The sequence below is a fragment of the Amblyomma americanum genome, chromosome 1, assembly GCF_052857255.1.
Source record: "Amblyomma americanum isolate KBUSLIRL-KWMA chromosome 1, ASM5285725v1, whole genome shotgun sequence".
Taxonomy (NCBI): Eukaryota; Metazoa; Arthropoda; class Arachnida; order Ixodida; family Ixodidae; genus Amblyomma; species Amblyomma americanum.
In genome coordinates, this window is record NC_135497.1 from 187,977,341 (window position 1) to 187,990,563 (window position 13,223).

General features: G+C 49.0%; 1 protein-coding gene across 1 annotated transcript in view; it reads left to right on the forward strand.

The window, feature by feature from the left end:
- Window positions 1-10,427, forward strand: part of LOC144115166 (endothelin-converting enzyme 1-like) — a 29,281-nt gene extending 18,854 nt beyond the window's left edge. Inside the window, exons 7-8 of the mRNA XM_077649369.1 lie at window positions 3,973-4,216; window positions 9,988-10,427. Of these exons, the coding sequence (XP_077505495.1) occupies window positions 3,973-4,216; window positions 9,988-10,185 (442 nt within the window). The 3' untranslated portion in view covers window positions 10,186-10,427. The remainder of the gene's footprint in view (window positions 1-3,972; window positions 4,217-9,987) is intronic.
- Window positions 10,428-13,223: the final 2,796 nt, after the last annotated feature.

The window sequence follows — 13,223 nt, forward strand, 5'->3', positions numbered from 1 at the left end:
GCCCGTTCGGCGCGACGCTGGCCCTTTGGAGAATTTAAAGAAAGGACGCCTGTCTCACATATCTCGGCAGACACCCGAACCTGGCCGTAAGGGAAAGAAAATGAAATGAACAATTGCTTTTAAGAAAAGGAAATGACGCCTGTCTCACATTTCTCGCTCGACACCCGGATTGCGCCTTAAGGGAAGGAAAAATCGATCAATCAATCAATCAATCAATGGTCAATCGATCAATCCATCACTCAATCAATCCTTAACGCTGTCGCGTTAAAATCCCTTCCCTTACGGCGCGGTTCAGGTGTCCACCGAGATGCGCCATTTTTCTCTCACGGCCACAGACGCCGACGACACCGGCTTTTCTGCGACACGAGCTCCTTAACGTTGTCGCGTTAAAAATCTGTATGTACAAGTTTCTACATGCCGGTCAAATTCAGGCCACAGAGTCCGTGAAAACCGCCGGGCGGGGCCTTCACGGACTCTGTGGCCCGAACTTGTCCTGAACTTGTGGCCTGAACTCTGTGGAAGCAAACTCGGGTGGTCGAGCCTGGCTGCTTCGCAAAAACGCGAGGGGAGCCAAAGGATGAGAACGATGACGGAAGGAACAGGCGGGAAAAGCCGCCCTGTAATTGGCGGCGAGCTGGGCGTGCTTCAGCCGTAAGGCCAACTGGTGGGGCCGGCAGTTGGGTTGAAGTTGCCAGGGAAATGCCAATGCAGGAAATGCACCCGCGTCGGGATTTACGGGCGATATGTGATGTGCGCTGGCCCTGTTGATGCAGACGAAAGTATGGCGTTCGGAAGCCGCAGCCACAGAAGTGAAGGGGATTGCTCGGCCGCTGGCGACCGCGAAACGACGGCGCACGGCACGGGGCTAGTGGTCTGCTGCGTGGGGCACGGACTGCCGTGAAGTGGTCGAAGCGGGCGACGGGGCGCACCGGCTGGCCGCAAAAGCGAGCCCACTGCGGCATTGGGACCGGTGGCAGGGGGCACAGGACGCAAGTCAGGGACGCAGGGGCCGGAATTAGAAGGACGCGGTAGTGCCGAGTCCATAGGCGATGGTGGATGGAGCCCGCTGTAACGCGTCAATGCCACAAGCATGCCACCACCTGTGGTGGCTGCCTCGTCTGGCTTGGAGGCACAGTCACTTGTGAAGGCACCAGGTGGGCAGGGATTCGGGGATGGCGTTTCGGGTGGCGCGTTAGGCGCGACAAGAGTCCGGTGTGGCGTGCATGCGCGACAGGAAGGACAGATGGGCTTACTGTGGTTGGGCATGAAGGCGAACATGCCACTAGAAGCGATCTGGGGCACGGATCGAGAAAGAGCTCGCCTTGTTGTCGCCCCAGGGCAGGCGCCAGAGCTAGTAAGCAGAACTGGGAAGGAGGCTTCGTGGGACGGGAGCTCCCAGGTAGATGGGCGTCCTTAGCCAAAACGGGTTGATGATGATGATTATGGATTTTTATGGCGCAGGGGCGTCTATGGCAAAATAGCGCCATGGCACAAGGTATATTTCGATTACTCAAGGTGGGGTCAGAGACCCATTTTCCAAGCATTTCACTCCTTACTAGCCGAGCACCAGACCAGCGGAAAACCTTGTACCCATTGTATCACCGGTGGGTACCCGGCGGGACTGGGGATCGAACCCCGCACCTCCCGCATGCGAGGCGTATGCTCAACCACTCGGCCATCACTGCGGCGCAAAACAGGTTGAACAGTTCGCGCGGCAGTTCAGGGAAGGTTTACGCCAAAGAACTTGAAGAAGGCGTGCTTTAGGTCGTCATAAAGGTGTTCACCCGGCTGCGGAAGATCGAGCTTGGCGAAGAAATCGGCGGGCAACTCTCTCTTCAAGAGGAGGTATACCACCAGAGCTTTGACCGGACTCCGTTCAAGTATAGAGCTTACAGTCCACTTGCAGAAACCAAACGACGGGGCTGTGCGGGCGGAAGGGCCAAAGCTGTACACGCGAAGGGTCATGAGGCTCGGGTGTCTCCCACTCGTATTAATTAAGCAACGCCCATGGCGAAAAGGCAGAAATTCGGGGGTGCGGGGTGCAGTGCGTCGGTTGCTGAGGCGTTCGGGCAGTCCATGGTCACCATCTCTGTGGTGGTCGCCTGGCCGCAGTCACATTTATGAGAAGACCTGCCAAATAAGAGAGAGATGCGGAGCGGCGGCGAGAGCGTCCGGCCGACGCTAGGTCCCAGGGCGTTCTACTTAGCGCGTGCGCACCGCAAAAAAGACGGCGTTCGCGACAAACTTTCGAAACTTTGCCGAGACCGCTTCGATGGTTTCCACTTCGTTCCGTCAGCACTGCATAAAATAACACGAGCACGATTAGGCGTCCGTTGCGCACGCATGCGCAATTGGTTAGGCCTGTATACAAGCACTGACTTTATGCGACGTACGCTAAAATTTCCAACGCTCCCGCTGGTCTTGGAAGCACGGCCGCGTTGAGACACCGTAGAATGTCATCCCTGGATAGCACTTCGCGTAAGCATACAGGGTGCTTCACCTACGACTTTCACACTTCTTTAAATGGCTTTTTGAGTTAGAAGAACGCATTTTTTCGGCACAGCATTGTCAGCGGCGTAGTACATCAGAATAGAACTAAGACGTGCTAGTTAGCAGGCTGGTTAACTAATATTGAATAGCTAACTTTTCAACTATTACCGCTTGGCTCCTTAATTGCTGACAGGCGTATAGCCCATCTTAAGTAATATCCATATCAGTTTTTTTTAGAATTTCGAAAACGCGGTTACCTTCGGCGCTGCGGCCCAACAAACTTTGGTTATTTCGACTAGTTACGTGCACTGGAGAGGTTGCTTTGCCTGCAAGCGTCGTTGTTAAGCGCATGTATTTTGGCGCGATGTAGCCAGAACTCTCCCATGGTGAGGTCATTAATAATAATAATAATAATTGGTTTTGGGGAAAAGGAAATGGCGCAGTATCTGTCTCATATATGGGCGGACACCTGAACCGCGCCGTAAGGGAAGGGATAAAGGAGAGAGTGAAAGAAGAAAGGAAAAAAAGAGGTGCCGTAGGGGAGGGTTCTTGAATAATTTCGACCACCTGGGGATATTTAACGTGCACTGACATCGCACAGCACACGGGCGCTTTAGCGTTATGCCTCCATAAAAACGCAGCCGCCGCGGTCGGGTTCGAACCTGGGAACTCCGGATCAGTAGCCGAGCGTCCTAACCACTGAGCCACCGCGGCGGGTTGTATTCACGAAAGGGGGGACTTTCTGGACGTTTTCAGCAGAAGCAAAACACCGCGCCATCGCTCAATGCACCATTTCATATATGTTAAGCCGGCTTCGCCTCAGTACTCCGAGCTCGTCTAATGGCGGAACCAGGAAATTTTTATAACGGAATATATACATCTGGCTTCTCTGTGTTGTATGAAGTAGAACATGCCGAGGTGGTTCCTGTTATACGATAACCCGTGCACCTGTTAAGCACCTCTATGCGCGTTCGGCATGCGCACTTCGTCCGGGATTAACAAATTATGAAAGGCATATAGAGGACGGAGGCTAAAGTGAAACATTTGTTAAAATTTGTGAGCCACGAAGAGCCGTCGCCTTTTAAAATAACAACGCAGAACGCTCCATCCATTTTACATTATTAGTACGAGCGATTCTGTGACTCTTTCTGGGTATACGTCGACGTTTGTCTGTCGGCAAAACACGCATTTATCGCCAATATAATCGCAAATTTTCCCGCCACTCGATTCAAACTCGTGGCGTCTACATCGAAAAGGACTCCTTGATCACCGTCTTCAAGTGAATGGAGGTGGAGCCCAGCTTCTGGGATCCGCGATGGCAGAAAATTGTCAACGCCTGTATTTCGATTTTAGACCTCTTTATCTTATAAAAGCTCAGCTTCCGGTGAAACTAGCGCCTCTGTCGTCACAATTCTGTAATCTATCGATACAGGCCAACATTACTTAGTCCTCAGAGTCCCTTCAAAGGCCAATCTTGCGCAGGTACGGCGGCCTCGTGTCGGTGTTCACGCGTGAGCTGGTGCGCGCCATGAGCCCGAAGAGTGCGGTGGCAGGGCTGCGCACCCGGCCGTCAAGGCGCGCGGCAAACAACACTGACTGCGAGCCCGGCGATGCCCCGTGGGAAGTCCCCAATTTCGAGCTGCCCGCGCTGGAGCTCACCTTCGACATGTGGCAGTACCAGGGCGGAAACGCGTACCTCAAGGACATCAACTACACGGCAGCCCAGGTAAATGTTGGCAGGCATTGCGCTGATACGACCCGTACATAGTGTCAGTCAGTTCTTGTTGTTCAGCTGAGTCGCATTCAATAACAAACATAAGGAGGGGTGCGGATTTTAAATCCCCAAAAATGGCCAAAAATTGTTGTATCGCTTGTATGGCTCGTTTTCTATGCTTTCCCGAAGTTTTATTGCTGAAATTGACGGAGAAGTCCTGTAAAAAACTGTTTTGTGAAGCGGGGCGGAGCTGCACTTCGGGGAATGCTCGAGCAATGGGCGTTTTTCTGTCTAAATACTTACCATGTGCAGCAGATTCCTTCACTACTGTTTTATCTAATTTGACCGCGTTTTTTCGTTGCACTCCCAGGACCACTGTGCAGATGAGGGTATACTCTGTTTTGTCTTTTTTTTCAAATTTGTTGTGAATTTTAAATTTCTTGTAGGAAACTTTCTTGTCACTGTAGATATGTCAACGGACACTGCGTCGAAAAGATTCGAAACCAAAATTTGTGCTTTGAGAAAAAGAAAATTCCGAGAACTTCTTTACCTGTAGCACGCTAGTACAAACACAATCAATGTCGAACTAGCCTTCTGCCACATTTTCCTAACTATCGGCAGCCTTTTCACAAGATTGAGAAAAAATACTTGCTATTAAAAAAACAATTTTCTGGGAGATGTAACAGTGATATTTTGTGAGAGCAGTCATAAAATCATTTCAAATATGCTCTCAAAAGTTTCATGTAAACAACTTCAAGAAATAAAAAAAATATCCTGGAAGCCGCCCCCCCCCCCCCCCCATAAAAAAAAAGAGTGGACACATCATTGCTTCTTTGGAATTACGCTCAAGACAAGTAAACATGGATCACCACACCTATAGTTTCCAATCTATAGTTTCGGCTTCAGTACAGTGAACGGTCACGGTTGCCGCGTTGTGTGTTCCCATGTACACCCTCTCCACATAAAGCCACTGAGTCATAGCCGAGATGCCTCTTGATAGCTGTAGCCGTTACTCTGTGGACAAAGTACAGAGGCACACTTATCTGGAAACGACAATTTGTTTAAATCACATATATCTAACTGGTACCATGACGGCCGCTATCATTAAGCCTTTTCAAGATCATCGTGCTAAGAAGTATGAAAATACTCTAACATGATTTGAACGCTTGAAGCAGGACTTCGTTTATTATTAACCGCCGCTGCGGCTCCGTGGCTATGGCGTTATGCTGTTGACCCCAAGGTCGCAGCAGCCGAAACTCAATGGAGGCGAAATGCAAACTAGCTATTGTGCTGTGTGACGTCATTGCACGTTAAGAAAACCATGCAGTCAACATTGATCCGGAGCCCTCCCCTTCAGTCTCTCTCATATAGGTACTGACCCCACATACCATACCGTTTTTGTCTTTTTGTGCAAGTGGCGTGACAGAGAGCAAAATGGGACACAACTCCCTCTCCGTGCAATAACGCTCTAGCCATTTTTCATTCATTGAAAACTTTATTTAACCAAAAAGGTTGCGTTGTCACCGCCGTGGATGCGGTGTTGGGTCCAGGCTTCAGGCGATGACCGCGGCTTCGTGCCTGCAGGCGACCTCCAGTGCCCAATCCACCTCCAGCCTCTGAACTTCAGGTTCCGAGCTGGTTACCGCAGTCTCCCACTGTTATTTGTTGCTAATATGCCATTCTGGCCTAGGCCTAAGCCTGGGGCATCCGTACATCATATGTGCAAGGTTCCCTTTTGGATCCTTACACATGGGGCACTGTGGTTTAAAGTTACCGGGGTACATTAGGGCTCTTCTGTGTGGGCTAGGGAATGTGCCTGTTTGAAGTTGCCTCCAAACAACATGTTTCTGTTTATTTAGTAATTTATGCGGGGCCGGGCATATTAATCTCTGTTCTTGGTAATAGTTTGTAATCTCCTGGTATGTAGTCATGCGCTCCTCAGCTATCTCTCAGGGATGAGAGCTCATGACCCGGTTAATGAGACCTCGAGCTTTTTCATGACCCATTTCATTCCCTGGATGAAAGGATTGATCTGGGTTCCCGCACGCTCTAGCCACATTTATGTTCCTTCCAAACGGCGGTTATTATGTCAGACCCAAGTCTTGAAGCATGCGAGGTTTTACTTACGTGGTTTTTATAATCAACATTGTTTAACTGACTCTCCTTTATGTAATGCACGAAAGGGCCCTTAGGGTACATAAATAAGTAAAATACACAAACTGCAATACAATCACTGCCTCATTGTTTTGATTTACTCCATCTCTTATTCTAGCCTGCCCCAGGAGCTCAAACGACAGCGAGCGAACAAACAGCTATTGTAATTTTTGTATGTCTCATGCGATGTCAAACCTATTTGCGACGCCGCAGCCACCGCTTGGCTGCTGAAACTGCGACTACAATGCAAAATAAATTAAATTATAAATTACATACTGGGCGCAGGCACATCCCACATGGTGATCAGTTTCATAATATCTTTCATATCATTTCAAAGAAAAAAATTAATGAAAAACTTTGTGATGTACCCCCGTAAGCAGCAGTGCTCGAAAAAAAAAACTGAATACTTCCCTGCTGAACGTTTTTCTTTGCCCAAACTGATTTGGAGGCACCGTCGACTCCATTTAATTCTGACGATTTTGTGCCTTCGCTACTGGCTCCAGGGCCACAATTTCCACATTTCCGTAGAGCCATAGCATCACCACAGTGAATATATGGTACATGAAACTGAATAAAAAAAAATCCTATAACAGAGGCTTTCAGTATGAAAATAAAGCAAAGGCCAATTAGCGTGCCATACTGCATACAGGATTTTAATTCCGACAGACTGATTACTGCGCTGTGCTGTACATAGCGATCACTGGTGAGGTGGCTTGCAACCAGGCTACTTAAGTTTTAAGGCATGGCCAATTTTCCTAGCAGGAATACTCAAGCATCAATTCATGACTGATTCTTTACTACTGCTTGTACCTAACCAGAGGGCCTTGAACTTCACTTCTGTAGACGGAGGTCAGCATTTCACTCCTTTGGTGATTTTGGAACAGTGTGCTGTAATAGCTAACATGACATCCATCGTTTGACTGCGCAGATAAAATCGCGCATGTCAAAATGTCCCAGACGTGTGCCCTCAATCGCGCTTTCAGCGGAGCAGGCTATCGGTAACACTTAACTGCCCCATCGTGAAGACGCTTCCTTTACTGAGAACGGCGCTCTTTAAAGTTAGAAGAGCTCAACATATTAAATACTTCCACTATCAGCTGTTTTCTCAAGCAAACCATTGTATTCATGTCAAGACAAGCTTTTGTGAGTAGATCCCTAAAGCTGCATCGCCATTCGGTTCCAAATGATCACGGCATATACTATTTGGTCTCGTCGTCACCAGTTTGAGTATTCTTTGTTTGAATTCAATTTTCTCAGCAATAAGCTCTTTTTTTTTTTTGCTGCCGAACAAACATCGAGGCAGCTGTATAGAAGACATGCAATTTCACAAGAATTAAATGCATTATTGTTGGCAGCGAAAATTGATTCTCTGGCGCATTCTTGCTACGCTGACGTCTGCTGCAGCAAGACCCATGTATTTTAAGGATTTGAAAACTTTCCCGTCAGTCGATTTTTGCAAACTCGTGACGCCCCTATTGAAAAGGACAGGTTGCTACCGTTTTTAAGTGTATGACGGTATAGTGTGTAGCCTCTGGGATCTGCGCAGAAAAATCGGTGCGTACGCATGTTGCCTGCAAAATCAGTTGGCGATGACACCTGCATTTCAGTTTTTAACTTTTCCAGCTTTCAACTGCTCTGTTTTGGGTGATGATGGGTTCTTGATGATTAGGACATGGTACCCTATCAATACAGGCCGGCTTCCATTTTTTCTCGGTGTCTCTTCAATGCTTTCAGTTAAACTTTCCTGCCCTTCTCCGATGGGATGGCCGGATTGGGCTGGTCGGTTGCTCCTCAAGAGCGGTGAATGATGATGGCACGCTGGCCGGTGATCGAATATACGGCGGTTAGCAGTACGAAGAGCCTTCAGGTCTTCGTCCGCTCGTCTGCATGGCAAACGTTTCCGGTTGGGGCAGCAATTCCAACTTCTTAAGACAAAACTTATTAAAGACGGGACCGAAATACAAGGCACTGATGATAAGGCAGTTTAAAGAAAGGGCAGTTTAAAAGCGGCCGAGACTGAGACTCGGTGCGCTCCTTCAAAGTCTTTGCTTGCAGCGGGTTTTAAACCCTTCGATAATTGGGCGGAGCTTTACTAAACCTGCTCTCGCCCAATTTGAACCAACAGCAGTGCAACGGCACCGTACATGCAAGTGGGCGGAGCCCAGGGCTCACCAGAGCCCGACCCAGGGGACTCCGCGCCTCCTGGAACGTGCAGGGCGCGCGGTTTCGCGTACGCAGCTCGCTGCAGGTGCAACATATCGAGGTGCTCACGCATCGGCTTTGCCGTCTCCGCTGACAGCAAAAAGAATTTCTTCAGAGGGAAAAAGTCGTCGGCCCCCTGCGACTCTGACACGGCAGTTCGGGGTCCTTCTCCCCCTTCCCCACGTCTTTGGGCAGCGTCCGGAACGCGCGATGCACTGTTCTACCCCTTGTGCACGGCCGGTCAGCAGGGGACGAGTCGGCGCCAGAGCTGACAGCGCCGCGGGCTTCTAACTTAACAATTTTTCTTCCCCCAAAACTCCTCTACTCCGTCATTATGGCTTAAAGGGATCCTTCACAATCTAATGAAATAGATCTGTACAGGTGGTCTTTGTGAGTATACAGTTTAAAAGCTTTGCTTCGACTCCATAGTTTACATATATATTTTTTAAATTCCTGCTCGCAACCGATTAGGACGACACCTCATCGCATGCATGTTGTTAGCCATCCCTACCCGGATGACGTGAATGCGTAACCTGGGCGAGCCATCTCATTGGGCCTGTCCAATTGAAATGGGTGGGATGGGGCGCGGCGGGGTGAAGTCCCGACCTGTTTTTTTTTCTAGATAGTCAGGGTGTATAAGTTGAGGAGGGGAGAGAAGCGTCATTTTTAATCACCGATATATTCAGTGCTAATGAAGTTAGCTTAAACATTTTTGCCGTGCAGTGACGAGTGACGGAATACCGATCATTCGTACGCTTTTCTTAACCTCAGTAAATACATTTCATGGTCCCTTCAAGGTGTTGAGGGACATCATTTACCAACCTCTGCCACCGTTCACGATAGTGGTGGAAGCCAGGTTGTCATAGACAACGGTTTCAGTCATGACTTTCGTATACATGGGCTCTGGAGTCACAAATTAAGTTTATGGTTATGTGGGCTCTAACGTTCCCACGCAACTGAGGCTATAAAGGACACCGTATTGGAGGGCTCCGGATAATTTCGACAATCTGGGGTTCTTTAACGTGCACTGACACCCGCACAGTACCACTGCCTCTAGCATTTTGCCTCCATCGAAATACGATCGCCGTGGCCAGGATCGCACCCGCGTCTTTCGGGTCAACAGCTGAGCGCCACAACCACTCAGCTACAGCACGTAAAACAAAGTGAAGAACTCGGTTGAAGGGGGACATCATAAATCATAAACCAAGTACTGTACATTTAATTTTTCTGCTTCTGTGGCAAATTTAGGAAAACCTCATTCGAAACAACATCATTTGTTTGGAAAGTCTGAAGTCTTCACAACGCCCTAGGTGTTTTGTGACCAACATGGGGGTGGTTGAGGTCTTCTCTAATAATGAAAACCTGCGGCTATGTCAATGCTTTGGTGACGGGATGGCAGAGATGGCTAACACAGCACTGCTTTGCAGATCTTCTTCATCACGGTATGCCATGTGATGTGCAAGAAAGACTACCAAGGACGGAAGATAGCACCAGGATGCAACGATGCTGTGCGAAACTTTGAGCCATTTGCAAAAACTTTCCAGTGTGAAGCTAACGCTCCAATGAATCCAGCTCACAAGTGTAGCTTTTTTCCAATACGCAACCAGACTCCTTTCTCACAGTGACATACAGGAATCAGAGCACTGTGCACACATTGGGTTCTGTATGCATTACGAAAAAATAACTGTGGCTGCTTGTACAGAGGTGAAGCTCTACTCAACTTGGTTAGAAGAAAAACAGTATTCTATATGCAAAGCTGCTGTCAGTCACTGTAAAATCAGAGCAGTCAAACTTTCAGGAAATCCTCTCAATAATCTCAACTTGAAAAGGACCGAAAATTTGTCCCATTCATGTGGATTTCAAGTTGAGCAGCCTTAAAAAAAGTACACTTGATGCTGGAGAGACCAAAACATCACTTCCAATAAAGGGAAGTTCAAATAAATGGAATTACTGTGTTTACTCGGGTAATTTGCGCACCCCTAATTTGTTACCTGAGCTTATTAAAAAAATTACTCATATTTTACGCTGCCTGCTGCGCCAGACCAGGGTCCGCGCAAGGTAATCTTTGGAAAATCAGAGCTGCCGCGTCGCCATGTGCGGCTGCGAAAGGTGCGAGTGAACCAACTGCGCGCATTTTACCCGGCTCGCTCGCTTTCTCGGACGAACAACTGTGCGCGCGCCGGAATCCGAAACGACCAAACCTGCCGCTAGTCAGCCGGACCGTACGCGAGGGCGCCGTTTCATCAACCGTTATCTCTATTTGCCTCGGTCTGCTGGCTTCGCGATTGTATCGCTGCGCGTTTATTGCTTTGGGCTGCGCATTCACCGAGATGCCATTTCGCGGGCACTGCCGCTCGATCTCCTGCGACGCCGCAGTTTGCAGTAGCGGCCGCCAGGGGCGCCACGCATTTATGGAGATCCTGGGAGGCGGTCGCGGCGGGTTAGTGTTTTCATTCAACTTCCGGTGTGCACGTGTATACGTGCTCAAAGTACGCTCGAAAGTTTTTCGCGTCTATACAGCAAACAACTTTTTGTTTTGCGAGCACTAAATTTCGCGAAGCGAACGTGGCAGTCTGCAAGCTTCCTAGTGCTGCCAGGTCGATATTGTGGCTCATTATACGTAGTTACTTTTAAGTACATAGAGTTGCGCCTTTTTTTTCCTGCACCGCTCGCACCTCTAATGGCGAAACGCGATCACATGGTTGAAAAGCATCTACGCATTGCGGAGAAGCCAACTCCTTTGCATCGTTTAGCACTATACCTTCGCTGACAGTCCATTCGTACACTTACTGTTCTTGTGCTTTGCGGCATTTTATTTTGCCCGAGTGCACATGTAGTTGAGAGAAAACTGACACCAACCAATATTTTTAACTTTATCCAACCTTTCGGGACCAACTCGGTCCCTTCTTCAGGGGTGACTAAAGTGTGCCAGCAGCAGCGGGTTGCTGCCTTTGCTCTCCCTTTGTTAGCACGTGGCGCAATCCACTAACGTACGCGGAGGGGAGCGTTCCTGGAGTCCTATTCATCGCCGCCTTTGTGAGCCGGATGTGTCATATGACTCCACATTTCGCCTCTTAAACAGGTCTGGCTCCACGGACAAGACGCTCACCTCCTCGAAGGCTATCCGGTGGTCGGCACGCACGCAGCGTTTGGCGAGGGGGTTGGATTCTGCACTCATTAGCCGGATGTCATTTTTGTGTTGCCTTATTCGTTGGTCGGGTTTTTTTGTTTCGCCAATGAATGAAGCCGGGCACTTTGAGCATGGGATTTTGTAAACGACACCTGGTTGTTTTTCTCTGGGGACGCGCGGTCTTTCGGTCGTGGTATGAAGCGGCTTATTGTCGAAACAGGTTTGTGAGCCACGTGGTTTCCATGTTTTCTCAGAATGCGTGCGAGTGCCTCGCTGGTTCCCCTCACGTATGGAAGGACAACGCGCGCGCGTTTCGTTGTTTCATTGTTGGCTGTTCCCCGTCCTCCGAGCTTGACGGCGACCAACGCGTTGAATAAAGCCACGTGTGTAGGCATTCTTCTATAGGTCGGCGAAAACGGTTGCTTCTTCTGCTTTTTTCTCCGCTTCGGAGGAGCAGACTGACTTTGCTCTTCTGAGGAGAGAAGAGACGACGGATCCGTTGTGGCTAGTAGGGTGGTTGGAATTAAAATTTAGTTAGCGGCCGGTATGGGTTGGCTTTCTATAGACCACGGTGCAAGAATACTATGTTATTCTTACACCGTAGACACCGAACTTTAGATCTGCCCCTTTTCTTCTTACCAAGACGTCCAGGAATGGCAAAGTGTTGTTCACTTCTCGTTCCATTGTGAGCTGAATAGAAGGCTCGACTGAGTTGAGGTGTGTTCAAGAGGCGACATGCGGAGCCATGGCACATCTGGCTCACAAAGGCGGCGATGAATAGGACTCCAGGAACGCTTCCCTTCCCGTACGTTAGTGGACTGCGTCACGTGCTAACAAAGGGAGAGCGAAGGCAGCAACCCGCTGCTGCTGGCACACTTTAGTCACCCCTGAAGAAGGGACCGAGTTGGTCCCGAAACGTTGGGTAAAGTTAAAAATATTGGTTGGCGTCAGTTTTTTCTCGACTATCTCAATAACCCAACCAGACGGACTTCCGTCGAAGATGTTTTCGTTCAAATCAGTGCACATGTTCACTGAAAACGATATTTTCTTATAACACGCAATTTCGTCAAGTGTTCTCGCCGATTGTTAAAAAGAAAACGTTTGTGATTTGTGGCATTGACAACAGATGGCGCAGCCGCCACATCGCATTTTGTTCGTAATTATATATTGAGATAGGCCTTGGTGCAGCCAACGCATTATTAGCAAGCTGTGTCATTAAATTCAACAGTAATATGCCTAGTATAAAGAAAGTTCGGCAGCCAAAACCAAGCGCATTGAGCCTGCACTCGCTCTAAACACTGCAGAAACTGCACCAAGTCCACCTCCTGCATGCAACAGTTGCGGCTTTCTCTCATAATTGGGATGCTTGGGGCAGCAACTTGGCGCACCTACGCGCAACTCTGGGCACTATACAGTAAATCTAATTATACGCCGTGCGCAGCGCCTATAGGGGCTTAGTGGCGCCAGCTCGTACGACGGTGTTTCACCTCGTCGTGCGGTTGTCAAAATTTTACGGAAAGGACGCGATATAAA